Source organism: Agrilus planipennis, unplaced genomic scaffold (genome assembly GCF_000699045.2).
Source record: "Agrilus planipennis isolate EAB-ADULT unplaced genomic scaffold, Apla_2.0 scaffold39, whole genome shotgun sequence".
In the NCBI taxonomy this organism is placed as follows: domain Eukaryota; kingdom Metazoa; phylum Arthropoda; class Insecta; order Coleoptera; family Buprestidae; genus Agrilus; species Agrilus planipennis.
The window spans coordinates 38,573-57,359 of record NW_020439074.1 but is presented as its reverse complement, the minus strand read 5'-3'; the positions used below and the strand labels follow the sequence as shown (position 1 = coordinate 57,359).

Below are 18,787 nucleotides of genomic sequence, written 5' to 3'. Positions count from 1 at the left end.
AAACTTTATTCACATACATTTNTAAATAAACATATACCTATATGTCTGTAACCTTGTAAAATACTAATTCATATTGTATTTCATCTTTAAATATCTATTTTCGCATATCCAAAATTCTAATGACTTTTACCTATAATTTAAAATATCCTAATTTTCTTTTCTATCTGTAAATACAGCTTGGCAAACAAATCTGTAATAATACGCTATGGCAAAGTGGAAGGTATGCAAGGAGAACGCATTTCGCGACTTCCCCGCTTATGTACAGTTCGACAAACTAAATTTGCCAAGCTGTACACTAAACACTCGATAGTGTGAGCATCGCATAACAGGAACCCCACATAATGTGAACAGCATATACCGCTTATATGTAGAAACGAATTTCTGGTGATTTTGATAACTGTTGCGGCATTACTGTAAATTCCCGATTTATTTGGTATTTCCCTAGTCGTATTAGCTCTAGAAATGTTGTTTTATTACAGTTAGTTCGTTGTTAGTGGTTGGTGTTATTTGTGTTCTGCATGTCGCACAAAAAATTAGTGTCTTATTATTGTTTATAAGAAATCGTTCGCGATTTGAAGGATCAATTAATAGGTAAAGGGTTACATGTTTACCAATAGAAAAAATATGATGTTGCAAGATCTACAATTTTTATAAAGTTAAAGCAAAAAAGAGAATAATCTCCAAGGCTGTAAGGGATAATGTAATCAGTTGCTTTTTCGGTTCACACTGTCGAGTGTGCAGGTCTGGGTACATTTCTTTAAGTTGTATATTTCCTCATTTCTGCTTTTTATGTCATATCAATTTTGAAATGCAATTGTGAAAGCTGGTTTAACAATTGTTTTCCTTAATTTCTTTGTTTTAGCGCATTATAAGTAAAATTTTCATGTACGCACCTAATTATACCTGAAAAATATACAGAGTATTTTAATTCGACTGTAATAAAAAGTTAGTCTTTTAGCTATTTTTCATTTGTGTAAGATATTTCCAAAAAAATTAAAAATCTCTTAAAAAAATTGTTCTGTCGACACCCCGTGTATATTATCCTATCATTATTTATTAATAATTGGAGTAAAACAATTTTTTAAATATTGCTTTCTTAGTTATACTATTGTTAGTTGTAAAGTATGTTTGGTTGCCTGCGCTATTATGAATGTGAACTAAATAACATAACCTTAGTATTGTTCAGCTGTCAAACAGTAGGAAACCTTTAAATATTTAGTTTTAAAAATCAAATTATTGAATCATGAGTGCCTCAAAGGATAATATTGAGATGGAGGTTGAACAAATACCCTCAGAAAACAAAATTAGCGATAAAACCGAACAGAATAAAGGCGTTATGGCTGTGGGTACTTCAGGTTCAATTACATGTTCTTTACATCCCTTAGTAATAATGAATGTTTCGGAACATTGGACAAGAGAAAGAGCCCAGTCGGGCATCCCCAAGCAAGGTTTGTAAATGTAGGGTAGTAACATTATTATTTCATGAAAGTATTGCTTGTAGTTATTGGAGCTTTAATTGGTAAACAGAAAGGACGCAACATTGAGATAATGAATTCTTTTGAACTGGTGTTCAGTATCATAGGAGACGATATAATTATTGATAAAGAATATTATTGTATGAAGGAAGCCCAATGTGAGTCTCAATCACTATTAACAGAAATTCAAATATAAATAAATACTTTCTTAATAGTTAAACAAGTGTTCAGTGATATGGATTTTATTGGTTGGTATACAACTGGAGATGCACCAAATTACAGTGATATTAAGGTTCATAAGCAAATATGTGAGATCAATGAGAGTCCAATTTTATTAAAATTAAATCCTCATGACAAAAATATTGATGTAAGTGAATAATTTTTTGTAAGTTAATGTTCATTAATTTCATTAGGTCTATAAATGTTACAGTATCTACCAGTGACATTGCATGAATCAGTAATTGATTTAGTTGATGGTGAAGCCACAATGTTATTTGTTCCATTATCATATACACTGGCTACTGAGGAGGCAGAAAGAATTGGAGTTGATCATGTAGCAAGAATGTCATCATCAGATGCAGGAGAGAATTCTTTAGTTGCTGAACATTTGACCGCACAACATAGTGCCATTAAAATGTTACACTCTAGAGTAAAACTTGTTCTGGAGTATATGAAAGCAGTTCAGGCAGGTATATTGCCTCCAAACCACGAAATCCTCAGAGAGGCTTATTCATTGTGTCATAGATTGCCTGTTGTTCAGAGTCCAAGATTTCGACAAGACTTTTATAATGTGAGTAATGAATTTAATGATTATGGATTTTTAAAATCTAACGAATTAATAAAAAAACTAAAAAAAACCTATTTCTAGCAATGCAATGATGTGGGATTAATGACCTATTTGGGAACCCTAACAAAGGGTTGCAATGATCTGTATCAATTTGTCACGAAGTTCAACATCTTGTATGATCGCCAAGGAGTAGGGAGGAGAATAAGAGGGTTGTTTTTCTAAAACGTTTATTTCGAACCATTTGAAAATGACTTTTTTAACAGCAAATCGTAACATGTCTTTATTAACGTTTATTTCAAGAAGAGCTCCCTTAAACGTCGTTTTATAGTGTTTCTTAATGAATTATTTAATTGTGTATATGTACTACAAAATTGTGGAAGACGATATTTTGTGCATCTAGATCGTTTATAAAAAATAACATTACAAAATATGTCACAACTCTCTCATTGTTTTGTCAGTACAGTTAACACTAGATTTACAATTGAGTAATGAATTGGTGTATCACTTNAGAATAATTAAACTGATTGTAATGGTCAGTTTAATGTTTAAAATAATAAACCTTTTTTAAATTAAATTGTCCTCTTTTTATAATTCATTGCCCTTCTTACCCTGTTTGTAGAAAGAAAAGGAAGTTGCATCCCTGTTACTATTTTCTAATGACTTTGGTTACCTTTAACTTCTTTCAACTCCAATTAAATCTTCAAATAATGTTCCGTTTACACTTCTGCCCAGTAATACATGAGAAGCATATTGTAACGTTGCTTCAACCAAGTCTTTTACCGTCCACTTTCTGTCGATTAATATTCTGCAGACAGTGTCCAATTTAGTTAGTTTAGCGTGCCCAAAAGTATAGTAAGTTAAGGAGGGAACGCCTGCAACACTGGCTGCTAGCCATTGTATTATCACTTTAAGCTGTACTTCCCCGCTTCTCGAAGAACCGCAGCCCCAATTGCCCGTGGCAACTGGTTTCAAACCGGGTGTTGGGCTACTACAAATTTGGGACATCTGCAAAACAAAGAGGGTACAGTATTACAAATCATCATAAATTTTTATTTTTTAATGTTTTCAAACTTACCGAAATACCACAAAATATTTGTAAATAATACAAGCGTCTATCTATCTATTTGTCGATCACCCACAAATCCCATCTCTAATATGAACTCCTCTTTAATAAATTAAAAATTTGCTTGGTTTTATTGGTATTTTCAAAATATTATTAAAGAGGGCTCTTAAATATACATACATGTTTTTGAACATTTGAATAAAATTTTCGGTTTTTAATTAAGTCATCTGATTTTCTTGTAATATTTGTGGTACTTCCGCAAAAAATATGTACGTGTACGCATTTTTTTATTAGGCGAACGTATTATTACAACCTTAAATAAAAAAATAGCAAAAATAATGCCGTAATATTTCGCAATTTTTGCAATAGGTACGTTAATTTTTTTTAAGAATTTGTTAAATACTATTTCCAAATACAAAACATATTAATTGTTTTAATACATTTGATAAAGAACAAATTAAAAAAAATTGCGTTTGTTTAAGAGTAAATTTGAAAAACCAATAAAGCAAAGCGATGATAATAAATAACAGTATTTAATTAATAAGAAATTATAGGCATAGTCATAAAAATATTTTTCAGCTTAATGACGAATAACAGTAAAGTATTTCGTGATTTCGTGCAACAGCACACAAAAAGGCTGGGAGTTATTAGGTATATAACAGAAATGAACATTTTCATTATTATAACCATAAGTAGTTATGCTTAAATGCATTAGGTATATTGCAAAACAAAAAGTTGGGTTTTACTTTGATATTTTATATCTTATCAAAAATTGTCCAGTGATTGATGCATCCGATTTCATTATCTGGAATAAGCTACGTACTGATTTAATTGGAAACAAACAAAAATTAATTATAATTATACTTATTTTAAAAGGTTGTGACAAATCTGCAGCCCAAACTTTTGTTTTTCGTTTATTACAAGGACGTAACAGTCATGCAATTAAGAAAAATTACCTCGTTCTTTGGCCGAAGAATTAAACTAACCGTTACTTCCTTTAGGGTTTGAACCATTTCTGTTACATAAGAAATATCCCATGCCACACACGCTCTTTTTTTAACGGTTAGATCTGGCTCTTTTCTGGAGAGCAATTCTTCGTTATTAAATGACGGATTTTTTTTCTGTTAATTGAAAATAATAATTGACCACAAAGTATCTGTCCAATTTTTAAAAAACGATAAAAAAAACTTCAATCCAGTCGAATCAACTACATATTTAACTTTAATTATTGGTTAGTTAAACGAGGAAAATTAAAGGAATAAAAAATCGTCGGTTATGCTTATAAAGATATTGTACAGGCCGGACATCTAATCTGCCAGGCGAAAGGCCCGGGTTCGATTCCAGACCGATACAATAGGTACCTTTTTGCGTTTTTTTGCGTGCTTTAACGACAACGTGTATAAGTAACTTTTGTTTTGAGCACATCTCTAGCACAATAATTTTGGTGTTCACGTGTTAATATATTGATTATTCTATGGATTTTATTTTAATAATAACATACCAACTGTGATGCCAGCTTGTGTTTGTGACGTGCAAGTTCTAAACTCAAAGACCTTGCATTGAGAACAGTTTTGTTTTGTTTAAGAGCACTTTTGTTGACTGTGGTGTTTTCACCTTCTTCTAAGGGCACTCCTGCAAAAGTTTCGCTAAGGGTTCTTTTGAGCAAAGATCCTGCAAATTGAACAACGGCCAGCTCTCTTCCATTTAACTGGCGTTTCGTTCCCGAGTCCGTTTCCAAAATAGGATCATCTAACCATCTCGAAAATTGTTCATAAACTTCTTCCAGTTCTGAACTATTAACGTGTTTAAAAATTATATTTTCGCGTTATCATAAAGAAAATAATAAAAGATGAAAAGTTACTTACCTAACGTCTGTGCTAAAACTGTATTCCGAAGACTTGCTAGAGTCTTTTTTACTTAACGCGGACTGTTTACTTTTAAATTTGTTAATCCACTGCTTCTCTTGATTTAGAGATTCATTTAAGAAGTTCTCGTCTAAAGAATCTTCTTTTAAAGCAAATCCCGTAGAACCGCCCCTCTTAACCCTAAAGATAGAACAATGAGTTGTGTTAAAATTTTATAATGCATATACCAATTAGTTACTTAATGTCTTTGTCTTGAATATCCGATCCTGCAACTGAAATCCCGACTGCGTAACTTGATTCTGTTGAGCTTGTCACAGCCGATGCGTTTCTTCTTAACGCATCTCGTAATCTTTGAGCAAAAGTATTCCGTCTTTCTATTGTGTCTAAATCATTACTATAGCGACGGTTGTTTTGTTGTTCTTCATCCTCTAACATTGAGAAAGTTAGTCATACTTAGTTTATATTTAAATGTTAGTTCAGCAATTTACCCTCGTCAAAACTTCCTTTGGCACTATGAAATTCATCATCGCTTGAGTTGCAACTCGAGTAAACGCTGGAAGATTCTTTCCGTTTAACAGGCAAACATTCACCTGAAGACCCAAGAACAATAAATCGCCCTTTTCTGTTATTGAAAACCCCTTCTTTGCTCATTTGTTTTCTCCTTTCGAAATTTCTGTCGTTCTCAAAAGCAACAAGTCTGTCCATGTTACTGTAATCGATACTTTTAGTCGATATTATAGAGCTGCTTCTCGTACTACAGGACTGGTGCATTATTAAGGGAATGTTTTTCGACTCGGAATTATCGCTCGATCCGACCGATTCCCCTATGGGGGACAGTCTCCTTTGTCGTTGAATGTGCATTTGAGATAGAGTAGGAGCAGGTTGTGGTTCATTTTTGAATTGTTTTTGTTGAAACGCCAGTAGGCATTTGTTCAACTCCCGAAGAATGTTGTCCTCTTCGTATTGACCTATTGGGAGCAACGTGTAATCGTCGGCATCCATAAAACTAACAGACGTCTAAAACAATGTACAAACTTTCTCAAGGGAAAAGCAATTTTTGTAAGGTAAAATTTTTAGAGGAAAAAAAGTACGATTTTTTTATATCTTACTTGAAAGGGCATTTCAATTTTTTCTAAGATGGCTTTATTTTTTGGGTCTGTTATTCTAGTAATATGTCGCACTCTTTCCACCATAACAGTTTCATTATCTTCTAATGCTTCTACGGTTAATAACATCGACAGTAATTCTGGCATGGTGACAAAACTTGAACATTCCTGGAATATTAATTTGGTATTCATTCGCCAGTAAGAAAATTCAAGATGTAAACTGTATTACCTGAGTTAACCCGTTTTTTAAAACATCTCCACCCATTCGCGAACTGCAAAAGCATATTTGAAGACAGTTTTTATCACAACGTTCTAATCGACCTTCGTGCTTAATTTGAAGTGGGCACAAAGGTAATGTGCATTCCAGCCAGTCTTCTATTGTTAACCATTCTCTACTAGACATGACCTATTAAAAGTAATTTTCAAAAATGATCGAGCTTACTTGTTAATTGCATAATTTGCAGTTTATATTAACAATGTTATGCGTTTCCTCAAAGACTTAATATTGTCTCTATTTATTTTTGGCTTTTTGTCACACATCATTAAATTTCTTCATGTTTTACAAAATACAGTAGCAATTTTTTTAATATTTTATTTTCTTACTTGCCTGTCGTAATATCCTTACGGTTCCTTCGGAATTTCCATTTTCTTCCAGCCAATCAAAGTAATAAAAAATGCTCCTTAATTTTGCCTTTTGACAGTTGAAATGTAGATAACGGAAGAAATGGGTAAAATTGAAATTTTGCAAAGTTGGATGAGTTTTTTCGCTTCGATTAGGAAAAGTTGAAAAGAATGCATTTGCTATCAAAGACGACGCGAAATTGTAATCTAGTTCTGTTAAGTCAGCTAAAAACATCATAAGGTTTTAAATGCAGTCTACATTCAATCACAAGTTGTAGGATATGAGACATCCTGTTATTTATTTTTTTTTTTTTCTAACGACTGAACCACAAGATATTTTAAAATTTACTATCAATATCTTTGCTTTAAATTAATATCTGCATATGCTGCTATTGAAATGTCTTTAAATTTTTTATTTGACCAATTCAAATACTGAAATTCCGCTTTAGTATAAATTTAAATGGAATCGTATAGAGAATTACATACGCTGTTGTTGAAGACTAAAATGTAAACCGCCCCTCGGCTTCCACTTCTTCAAATTTAACGCCCTGTTGATCATGTTGGGCAAAGTCTTATTAAAAAAATTGCAACGTTCCTCGCTAGTTAGGTCATTATCTAAAAAGTTGAGCAATCCAACAAATATTTCGGGTTCGGAGATCTCTTCGTCGGGATCAAGACTCACGCTGAAACTCACTGTACCAATAACTTTGGTTTAAACAGAACCCTTTTAATATCTCTCACTTGCAAATTTCGTGAATCTTAAGCATCTGTTCGACTAATTCCATGGTGTTTCTTGTACTCTGCAATTTTATTAGGTGTTTCTTCACCCCACTCCACCATGGTAAATCGCAGGGGAGCATAACCAGTGCCATTTTTAAAAACCTTTTCATAAAATTACAAAAATAACGTTAAAAATTAACAAAATGCCCAATATTATTATTTAAAGTAACGAACTCAACAGTAATTGTGAAGTCCTATTTATTTGTTTCTCTGGAAAATATTTTATCGGCACGTAGTCTTGTTATTTTGAGGAAAACATTCAATCGACAGATTAATATAATAATTAGTATAATTAGTATTTGCTATTATGTGGTGTTTCACGGATAAAATAATTTGTTTCTAGGCATAAATAAACGTACTGATTATTTGTTTATTTTTTATTGGTTCAATGTAAGCGTAATTAATCATTTTCTTGATTGATCGCGAGTTAAAATCAAATACTTACACGAAGTTTTGAACGTAGGAGTGATACATTAGATAAAAATGTTATCTTATCGATAATGGGTAATGTCATGTTAAGTACAAATAAAATTATGATCAGTTTTAAATGGTAATGGTACACTATTCGGTGGCGATTTTTCTTTTAATCGTAAATCTATAGTGACTTGGTTTAAATTAATCGGTAAGTTGTTTCAAAATACTTTTTAGTTAATGGTGTTATAAATTCATCCACTCAAAATCCCTTTTAGTGCAGTAGTTACTATTTATTGCTCGAGAGTTATCCTTACTCATATTTTATACATAACTATTAGCGGCATGGCTCATGTCTCATTTTGACAAAAAGGTTTCGAAAATAGCTTAACCTCAAATTTAGTTTACAAAAAGTCACATGAGCACATTTCCTAAAATAAACTCCTTGATCGACGTGTAATATAGGACAGCTACACACGGATCTTTTTTTTTGTGTAACTAAATTTATAGACAATTTACAAATCTTAGTGTAGGTACTTATCACACAAGCAAGCCTTATTAACGTTTGAAAATCGGTTTCCTTAGGCAGTATAATACACGAGCTGCTGCTATTGATCGTTTGGGACACCCCAAATATATATTTACAATATAAATAAAGTGTTAGCGACTTACCTTTTAGAACTTCCAGGAGTTGCTTAAAAAAAACGAAACAACGTTTTTAGTAGGTACTACTAGGCCATTATTAAGAGTGGAATTACAATAATTAATCACTGGCGTCTCGCACTTGTATTTTTTGCGTTTTTTTTCGATTTTTCTCTACACATTTTCCCGCTACAAAATAAAATTTCTCGAATTCGTCGTATACGCCGGCGATTAGCTGGCCATCATAGTTTACAACAGCTGTTAAAGTGATCTATTAATAATTTTATGTAACTACAGCTTGGCGGCGTCGCACACGCTGCCGTGGTTGACTAGGCGTCGCGACGCTGTACCACGAGGGACGTCCAAGCGTCGCCAACAATTGCCGTCTGCCTAACATGTTCACAGGATGTCCCGAAAGAGATTGATAAAATCCTTACCGTTGGACACAAAAAGGCACTCTTGCAAGAATGTGCCGCTAATAACGCTTTGTGCAGGTGGAGTCTTATATAAAAAGATGCAATTGCTTATTGATTATTCATTTATTTTATAAGATTGTCGTCATTAAAAGCAGGGATTATTTGGGAAATTCTTTTCTTCGGGAGAGGAAATTACACGAAAACAATAAAATTATTGAGATCGCTGATGTTTTATATCGTAATAAACATTTTTTCTCTTTTATTTTTAAGTTCCATATATTTTATTATTGAAAAAATGAAGTATTTTCAAACGATGGCAACCTTTCTAAGCAACTCATTTCTTCCCGCCTCCGCTACGTTAGTTTTTGACCCTCCAACGACCTATTTTATTGAAGGTCACCCACCGTAATTAACATAAATTTTAGTGTGATTAAAAGCGATTTTAAAAAAATATCTTGACATTGGGAATTTGTTGTAAAAATACCATGAATTAATTTTTAAATAATAAAAAATTATAATGTCAACCGTGCGCGTTTTGAAGTTTTCGAAGTTGTTCAGACAGAGATGACATTCAATATTAATTTTGAAAGGCAAATAATATAATAAGTACTTTTAAAAAATCCCATAAAAACGATTTATACTTGATGTCCTACACGATCAAACTCCAGTTTAAAGGACGGTCACGTAGTCGGGCAAAGATTTCCAGTATTTCCGTTGTCCTGTTGTATTTCTGAGAAAGTTTAGTTCATACGAGAAAACAGTAAGTCTTTTTCCTCTTAGATATTAAATACGCGACTTAATTAAATTAATTTTATATCGTGCTATCTACACACAAGTTGGCGATTTAAATATAAGTGTTTTCATGTTTTTATGTTTAATTAGTATAAGGTAAGGAAATATGAACGAAAAAAAAAAACGCGTGATTATGCCAAAAAAAAAATATTTGCAAACTGTTATAAACATAATATGATATTATTTTTCTGATACACTTTATCATGAAGCAACAGGTCGTAAAATACTTATAAAGTGAAAAATAAAGTGTGGACGTTTTTTTTTTTCATCATGTCAAATCGTTTAGGTTTAAAGTATCATAATTATCATTTTTATGATTCCGACAAAAAAGATAAGGGAAATCTTAACGGTGCAAATTCGGTATAACACTTTGATTTATGACCAAAAATGTATATGAAATATTCGAACTTCCACAACTTGAAATACTTTTGAACGCGGGTATTATTATTCAGGTAGTTTCATGTACCCACTAAAAATTAACTATCAAATTTGAAAACAGTAAAACGTGTACATTTCAACTACTAATGGTAAGTGATGACCACAGAAGTTGACCTTTAATGTCATAAACACAAAACAGAGAAATAAAAGTAAGTTCTTAGGCACAAGCAAAGTGAGGGGGTTATTTTTGTAGATGGCGTATGTCAAAAATCATTAGGTTTTACTTGTATACATAAATCTAAGCAGTTTTGCTAATACGAGTTTTAAATAAATATTTGAGAAGTTTGTGAGGATTTTTTTCTTTTTCAGTCACTCTAAAATAAAAAAATTAAAATAGGTACATTATTTATATATACGTTTTTAATTTTTCACATTATATCATGTTTTTTTATGCGACGTATTCGATATCAACAGCAAAAAATAACGTGGCGCATTATTAACATAAGGCGGTAATCAATTAGTTTTAATTGCGAATTCTCATGATGCGCAGATAAACAAATTATCGAGGTTAATTAGGTAAATGGTCTCTTAACATTAAAAGACATTTTCTATTACGTTATAAGTACATGTAGTTTATGCGCATACCTAGGTAGCTACGTGAATTTAGATCGCTTTAGTCTTTAGGGTACTGTAAAACGATGCCGTAAATTTTACAATTGAACTTGTCCATGCTCATATTTAAAATGAGTCACGTAAAAATAATTTCGAAGCTATTATTATTTATATACACTAGGTACTTCGCTAACGTTGCTGCGGAAGCTTGCATTTTTGTTTCAATAAGTATGTACCACCTGACGTTCACTAAAACATCGTCGTTGTACTTGGGGAATGACGCCAGGGCGTAAAACAGGGGTCTTAGGACTTGTAGATTTTGGGTAAAATTTACCATAATGTCATGACTTAATCATTTGAAACTTACGTATTCAGTGACGTTAACAAAATGCATCGATCTTCCTTTGTTTTAGAAATCCTAACTAATATTATAAATGTAAATGTGAGTTTGTCTGTTTGTTACGATTTCACACCTTAACTACTTAGCTGATCATCATGAAATTTTGTACACACATTGTTAGGGGTACAGTAAAGAACATAGGGTACTTTTTATTCAGAAAACAAATACTGTTCCTAAGGGATACAAAAATTTCTTTTCATCTTAATAAAGGAAAGTATTTACTGTTATACTACGTAAATTGAATGTTTAACCTCGAAAATAAGAACCTTTAGTTTTATCCTAATGATTCTGGTAAGGACTTAAGAACAAATTTATCAAATTATTGTATTTCGAGTATCTTTAACACCTATTTAGGACATAGGACAGTATACAAAATGTTCAACTTTTCTCATTTCATGTTATAGCTAGGAACCCTACATCTATTACATTTTAAATTAGAAAGTGTAAAAAGTGTTCTCAAAGCAGAATATTAATTAAAATATTTTTTCCTACTCTGGGGACGTCAGCCAAGACCCTATTCCTCGCGTCGGTGTTCTATCTCAGAGGTCATGGCCATATGTTCGGTTTCTCTCTCAATCGTCACTGAATGTATATATCGTATTATTAGATCGATGATATTGATGTGTGATTAATATATCCTAACAACTCCTGTATTTATTAAACCCACCTTCTATAATCTAAGTTAAAAAGACACTTCAATTCACCTACCCTGTACAGGACGGTGTTCAATATAATGTGAAAGTAAAGTGTACTGTAAATGCACCTGCATATCACATTCTGAGTGGGGAAAGTATGCGATACTTAACAAGTAATATTTTATTGTTTTACTGTAATTTTATTACAAAGTTTTAGCTGTTTGACAATTAAGTTTTAAATTTTAAAATCCCTCTAAACTTCTAACAATCGTTTCACAATAGCAAATGCTTTTGGAATAACGCAGTACCAATCAATGCTAATATTCCAACCAACAAGCAATTATCATTTCGTGCACTTCCGTTTCTGCAGACCCTTTTCACTTTCCTCACCGGTAATCCTTCGGTCAACAGTAAATGATGCACACTTCCTACTTCCCATGGCTTCAATCCTTCGGGATCTCTCGAAAGGATCAATGTGTATAAGTGTCGTTCGGGCATTAGATGACAAAATGTCAGAACAAGATGACCCCCTACTGCTTTTATTACGTGAATAGCACCCGCAAAATGATTAAAATGGGGATCCATCGTCATGCCTATAGAAATTCGTACATTAAAAACTATACGCAAGGACTTACAGGGTACACATTTGAATAGCTCCTTTATTTCTGATAAAAGTTAAATTTTATTTTCACTAATTAAAAATATAACTTTTTTGTTTCCGCAGTCAAATGAAAGTATCTATAAAAATGAAGATTGAAGAGCGTCACTTAATATAATATGTAGTCCGACCGAATTCTCATATAACAAAATTATACTAATCAATAGTTACAACTTTTTTATTGACAACGGTAGAAAAAATATTTGCAACGGAATTAAAGTTCATTTTTCAAGAGGAACACTGAACATGCAACTTCATGGATTCGCCATTTTTAGTAACAAATTTTCACGGTAAACTTTTGAAAAAACTTTTCAACTTTATTTTTCCATAAGCATTTTATGCTTTGCGAATTTTTTATAAACAAAAAAGAAAAATAAGTTATCAAAATTAAATATTAATGCAAATCTACTTTCACTCCAGGCTATAGCTATTCATTTCCAAGGGTACAAAAGTGTAACTGAGTTTTATTTAAATATTCAATATGTTTTTTGGTAAATACACCCACGCTAGTTGTAATTGTGTAAAGTAGTTTATTTTATAAATTTTATTCAGCCGCTGATTTTATTATTCAAAGCCCGGACTGCCTTAATTTGTGACAGTTACAGCAAATCGTTTTGAGATTATATTATCTGTGTTTGATCATAGAGGGATAATTATTCGACCAAACGATCTTACCATTTTGGGGCGCTGAACTTCTCCAAAATCCAAGCTTAGAATTATCATAGCTTACAATATAAGTTATTCGTTTTCCATTTTCGTTCCACTCCAGTTTGAGTCGTTTCATGTGCCTAACTCTATTACCATTTATTAGGTCATATCGGCGATTGCCAGGGGCATATTGGGGTTGTTTCCAATTTTTATAAAGGCGACCTTAAATATAAGTCTAATGTGTTGACATACATCTAAATATTATTTATTTCATTCATCTAGTTAAGCGGAAGGACAAAACGGATTCTTTTAATTTAAGGATTTTAGAAATTTAGTTTTCCTTCTACCACGAAAATAGAACGTCCTCTTTAATTTCTAAACTCACTAGACCAGCGGTCGGGGAACCGGAGTAAATTACCCCAAATGGGGTAAAAATGAAATTTTTGTGGGTAAAAATGAAACTTTTGTGAGTAAAAAGTATATATTTTTAATTTGCTATTTTATAAACCTGTTAGTATTTTTTTCAACTTAAACTTAAAAACGAAGAACAGAAATCGATTAAACGCCGAAGACTGTATTCAAATCGCTCTTACATCAAAAAGTCCCAATTTTGAAGCAATTGTATCGAACATGAAACAACATCATTTCTCCAAAATAAAAAATATTTTTTATGGGGGCTATATATAAAATTTAAACTAGTTTTTTCGTCTAATAATACAAGAAAAATATTATATGAATTACAAAATAGCAAGAAACTATCATTTACTTATATTTTCTGTGGGGGCGATTTTTTTTTCCTCAACTGTATATTACATATATTACTATTATTACCGTTATGTATTACTAGGTATTACATTGATAAATTGAATAAATGATGTCTAAATTAAATTTTTAGTTACTGTTTTCTTTTCAAAATTATCATGGGGGCTATAATATGAAAGATGCTAAAAAGAGGCGATTTTCGTTTTTTTTTGCTCTTCGCCATGGGGTAATATCAACTTACACAAAAATATTTTGGGGTAATGATTAAAAAAGTTCCCCGACCGCTGTACTAGACCAAAAAAAATCTCTACAGATATAGAGTTTTATCTGTGGCGTGTAGGATAACTTTAGTAATCCTTTCTTACCACTATTATGTGTATCTTCTTCCCACCTTCTGTTGTAGTATTTGTTTAATTCTGTGGTGGTACGATAAGGGTTGCTTTCGGTATCTTCTTCGTACGTTATATCGGTACCATAAATTGTCTCAGTTATAATTTCGTCTTTCATTTCTTCTATGTATATAATGGGACAGACATCTAATGTTACCGTTTCAACGGGATCGTCTAGTTTGTGCGAAATTATTTCAACTCCAAACCAAATACCGATTAACTACAATATTGATGTGAAGGGTAAAAAGAATTGAGTGATGTGTAGGCCACTTGAATTATTTTTAAAAGTGACACTCATTACAACAGACGAAAACGAAATGACAAAGAACGATACGAAGCATTATTACAAGAATGAAAAAAAAAAAACATGATGCACTGCAGCAATAAGACAAAACTGAAGCTAAAAAGAAGATAAAGGAAATTCCGGAAAATATTCTCGATTCGGATTAAATAAAAATGCTGCATAATTTTGCTGGGATTATGTGAATTTCAATTCTTGCTATTGTAAATTTTACGTTATATCAGGTCAAGTTAATATTAAGGGTGGTCCACCACATTGACCAGAACTTCTAATGTGTGAGCTACTCAAGTCATTCGTAGTTATGTACATATGTCCCTGATTTTCGGGAACACTTTAATTCAGATATACTGAAATAACCATGATAAAACCACTTTAAAACAATCAGAATTAGTTTTAATTGTTAGTAATGTAGATGCATCCTAGAACTAAAACAAGCAATTTATAAAAGCGAGGAAATCGTTATCAATTACTGGTGCAACAGATAAAGCAGCGATATTGTAAAAGCTTTCAATTAGCCTTAAAGATACAGGGTGTGCTTTAAATGCCGTAGCAAATGGCGTAAAATTAAACGGAAAACAGGAAAATAATATGACAAACAGCAAAAAATTTGGATAAAAAGTTAAAATTAAACATTTTATCTATATACCAAAATTGACATATTTTTATAAATATGATAAAATTTAAGCTTTGGTTTTTCGTCAATCGTTTGACAAAGAAAATTATCAAAACAATTTTCATTGCCTACCTGATTTATAAGTATCTTGTTCTGTGTTCTAATATCACCGCATGATTGATGGGCACCATTCTCTTGTACCCCTTTGCACAAATTGAATAAAGATAAACACAATAAAAAAAAGAGACGCATCTCCGTAACGTATACACACTATAACGCGGGTTCGTAGAAATGACTGAAAATTCGTTGTAATTCAACGAGTACATTAGCGGTGGTGTATGGATAAAATTAGTTAATAAACAGTAGTTGTAGGTTGTAGGTGGACTAGGACTATTACGTGTCTCATAACTCAATTTGTCGTAATTAATTGTGCGTTGTTGTTTGTCTGTTTAAGACATAGCCGGAATGATCTAGTGACTTTTGACCCTTGTGTAGTGCAGGAACGAAAAAACTGAATGGAATCCGAGAAATACATGGCGCATTGCCAAAACTATCAGTAATTCGAATGATTCTTACAATTCAGACCCCTGTACATTTGTAAATTGAATTGGTAATGGACAACTTAAACGTTTGAAGTCAGAACCCAGCTTGAAAAAATTTAAGCAACACGAAAATTTTAAGGATGCCAAAATTTTAGATATTTTTCGATGTTTGGACTTCTCCTTTTCGCACATTAAAACACGTAGCTTTTATGGACCATCTTTTGTCACAGAATATACGTTCTTGATTAATTCCGGAACCTTCCCGTAGTTTTCATTTATCGTTTTACCCGCGGTTTCGCTCGCGTTGATGTTCTAAATACGTGTCAAAGAGACAAAGATCATCGACGACTGCATAAAACTAATATTTCCCTGTCTCGGGAATAGTATTTTTTTCTATATAAAAGGTACCTACCCTATGTCGTTTTCTGCACCCATGACAATGTGTGTTCAAAATTTCGTGTTAGATTTTGCCCGCGGCTTCGCTTTCGTTGATGTCATAAATACCTACGCGACAAAGATCATCATCATCATCATAAGGTCATCAGTCCTAAGACTGGTTGGACACGTACCTCCAGTCTTTCCTATCCTGAGCTAAACTTCGCATTTCCCTAAAACTAGAACAGCCCACATCCTTAACTATTTGCGAACAGTAATCTAATCTAGGTCTACCTCTACCCCTCCTAACTCCTGTTTCTGCCTCTAATATGTCTCTGACTAGACCTTCATGCCTGAGAAGGTGTCCTACCAACCTATCTCGCCTATTTTTTATTGACTTCCATAGAGTCCTCTGTTCTCCTATTCTTTCCAATACCTCTTCATTTCTAACCTTTTCTACCCACGATATCCTCATCATCCGCCTATAACACCACATTTCGAACGCTTCTAACCTTTTCTTTTCCGCCGCTCCCACTGTCCATGTTTCGCACCCGTACAACGCCGTGCTCCAAACATACACCTTTAACAACCTTTTTCGAATTTCTAAATTAACCGTTCGCGAGCATAGAAGTGACTTCTTTTTATTAAAGGCGACACGACCCTGCGCTATCCTCTGCTTTATATCCCTACTACTCCTTCCATCCTCACTTATCTGACTTCCTAGGTATCTAAAATCAGCCACTTCTTCTAATTTTTCGTCTCCTATCTTTATATTCGCTCTTTCCCTACTTTTTCTTCCCTTGCATACCAGTATTTTAGTTTTACTTTTATTTATTTTCATACACTACTGATCTGTCAGTACCGCTTCCATTTTATTTAAAGCTATCTCTAGGTCCTCCTTGCTAGATGCTAATATTGCTATATCATCTGCAAATCTAAGCATACTAATCTTTTGCCCTTGCACATCTATCCCTACAGTGTGACAAAGATCATAAAACTAATTTTTCTATCCCTTGGGAACAGTATTTTTTCTAGATAAAAGGTACCCTATGTCCTTTTCTGTAACCCTGACACACATTCGCATTTATAATAGTCAGGATAATAAAACCTTCATTAATATTTACATGTATGGATATACAACACTCAATTAAGTTATTTCAACGAGATACCAAAAAAAATGTTTACAACTATGCGCAACCAATTTACCACTGATCAGTATCAACAAACATTTACTAGTAACTATTTTTTTATTAGTATCAAAGGTGGGCATAAACAAATATAAAATGGCAAAGATTTTAGTGTAATTTATAATATTTGTTAGAAGAATATTACCTACAATAGATATGTACATACGCAGTATCGAAATTAAAAATGCTAATTACATTTCGATGGGATATATATTATATATATTTAAAAACAATTGTCAAAAAAATGCAAAAAGATGTCAGTAAAACAGAAAAAGTGAGCATTCATTCGGTTAATCTAAACACATCTTTAATTATGTATGTGTATTTATACAATCATGAAAAGTTAACACTAGAGTTTTTCTGTAGTTTCGTGAAGAAGTAATTTTTTTATTAAAGTACTAGTGAATGTTGCATTTCAAATGCCACGCTAGAAGCATCAGTTTAATTATTTTCTTGATGGAAGTACATACATAAGTAATTACTTTCAAGGTTCAGGGAAAAGTGTTGTACTGATGCGAAATAAATTTAGTTAATAATGTGCTTACGTTTGTAAAATCATTAACAATGAATTGTCAGTTACTAATGTTAAATACTTTTGTCTTTCGAAGTAATAACGCTCATCTGCTCACTAATGACTTAGCATACTCCTTATGTATTGCTAATGTTTAAGAGTAAATAATTGCTCTCTCAGTCTTTTGTACAAATAGAATAATGTCCTTTTAATTATGTTTATTTAAGTCACGGATATTATTTCTTATGCCGTTTTTCCAATACGTGGTTCTTCTCAGAAATAGATATTATCTGTGTTGTGTATATGTATTCATAATCAGTATGAAATCCTAAAGTTAGGAGAATTGCTATTGCCTTATTTCTATCTCAAATGTTGTTGGAGATAAATATTATTATGACTGGACAAGTAAATTTAACATACTATTTTGTCATATCAAATAATAATGTTTATTTCAAAATATTTACAGACGCTTGCGTTGAAAATTGAAGCAATACAAATCGTGTGTGTAAGAGAAATTTATAAAGCCCGGAAAATTTGTTATTTAAGTTTCTAAGGATATTGGTAAACAAACACCAAATATCTGAATTCACAATAAGTTAAAATGATTTGTTACTTATAATTAATACCTACAGTCGGTTTATTATGGAATATTTTGTAAATAAGTTTATTATTTGCACATATTCCTAAACTAACAAAAGTACCTATTCTGAAATAAAGTTCTTGAAAGATTGGTCACAAAAGCCTATTAGTCTGGATCCATTTGAGGGACTAGGTCACGTTACTTTATAATAATTAAAAAAAATGTTTTTATTAGTTTA

The 18,787-nt window shown here is 32.2% G+C and overlaps 3 protein-coding genes and 1 long non-coding RNA gene across 7 annotated transcripts in view; 2 read left to right on the top strand and 2 right to left on the bottom strand.

The window, feature by feature from the left end:
• Nucleotides 1-13: 13 nt before the first annotated feature.
• LOC108745068 lies at nt 14-9,036 on the bottom strand. 3 transcript variants are annotated; one of them, XM_018481121.2, is made up of 13 exons: nt 8,781-9,036; nt 7,659-7,799; nt 7,404-7,600; nt 6,904-7,142; nt 6,526-6,702; nt 6,300-6,464; nt 5,679-6,207; nt 5,429-5,618; nt 5,191-5,370; nt 4,827-5,118; nt 4,282-4,446; nt 2,933-3,267; nt 14-903 (listed from the first exon to the last, which is right to left on the bottom strand). In XM_018481121.2, the coding sequence occupies exons 2-12, from the start codon at nt 7,787-7,789 to the stop codon at nt 2,935-2,937; spliced, it is 2,598 nt and encodes an 865-aa protein (XP_018336623.1). In that variant the 5' UTR covers nt 7,790-7,799; nt 8,781-9,036; the 3' UTR covers nt 14-903; nt 2,933-2,934. The 3 variants fall into 3 exon arrangements, with proteins under 3 accessions (XP_018336623.1, XP_018336625.1, XP_018336624.1); XM_018481123.2 differs by lacking the exons at nt 14-903; nt 4,282-4,446 and having other exon boundaries at nt 2,774-3,267; nt 8,781-9,034; XM_018481122.2 differs by lacking the exons at nt 14-903; nt 8,781-9,036 and having other exon boundaries at nt 2,774-3,267; nt 7,404-7,610; nt 7,659-7,749.
• Nucleotides 1,244-2,746, top strand: LOC108745069 (COP9 signalosome complex subunit 6). The gene is made up of 5 exons (XM_018481125.2): nt 1,244-1,448; nt 1,502-1,633; nt 1,691-1,842; nt 1,906-2,265; nt 2,344-2,746. Exons 1-5 carry the CDS (start codon nt 1,244-1,246, stop codon nt 2,482-2,484), a joined length of 990 nt encoding a protein of 329 aa, XP_018336627.1. The 3' UTR covers nt 2,485-2,746.
• Nucleotides 8,073-18,787, top strand: part of LOC108745071 — a 19,342-nt gene continuing 8,627 nt past the window's right edge. Inside the window, exons 1-2 of one of the 2 annotated variants that reach the window (XR_001939047.2) lie at nt 8,073-8,319; nt 9,048-9,244. This is a non-coding gene — a long non-coding RNA (uncharacterized LOC108745071). The remainder of the gene's footprint in view (nt 8,320-9,047; nt 9,245-18,787) is intronic. The other variant, XR_001939046.2, reaches the window with a different exon arrangement.
• Nucleotides 11,545-15,885, bottom strand: LOC108745070. The gene is made up of 4 exons (XM_025977199.1): nt 15,487-15,885; nt 14,417-14,660; nt 13,317-13,511; nt 11,545-12,576 (listed from the first exon to the last, which is right to left on the bottom strand). Exons 1-4 carry the CDS (start codon nt 15,604-15,606, stop codon nt 12,257-12,259), a joined length of 879 nt encoding a protein of 292 aa, XP_025832984.1. The 5' UTR covers nt 15,607-15,885; the 3' UTR covers nt 11,545-12,256.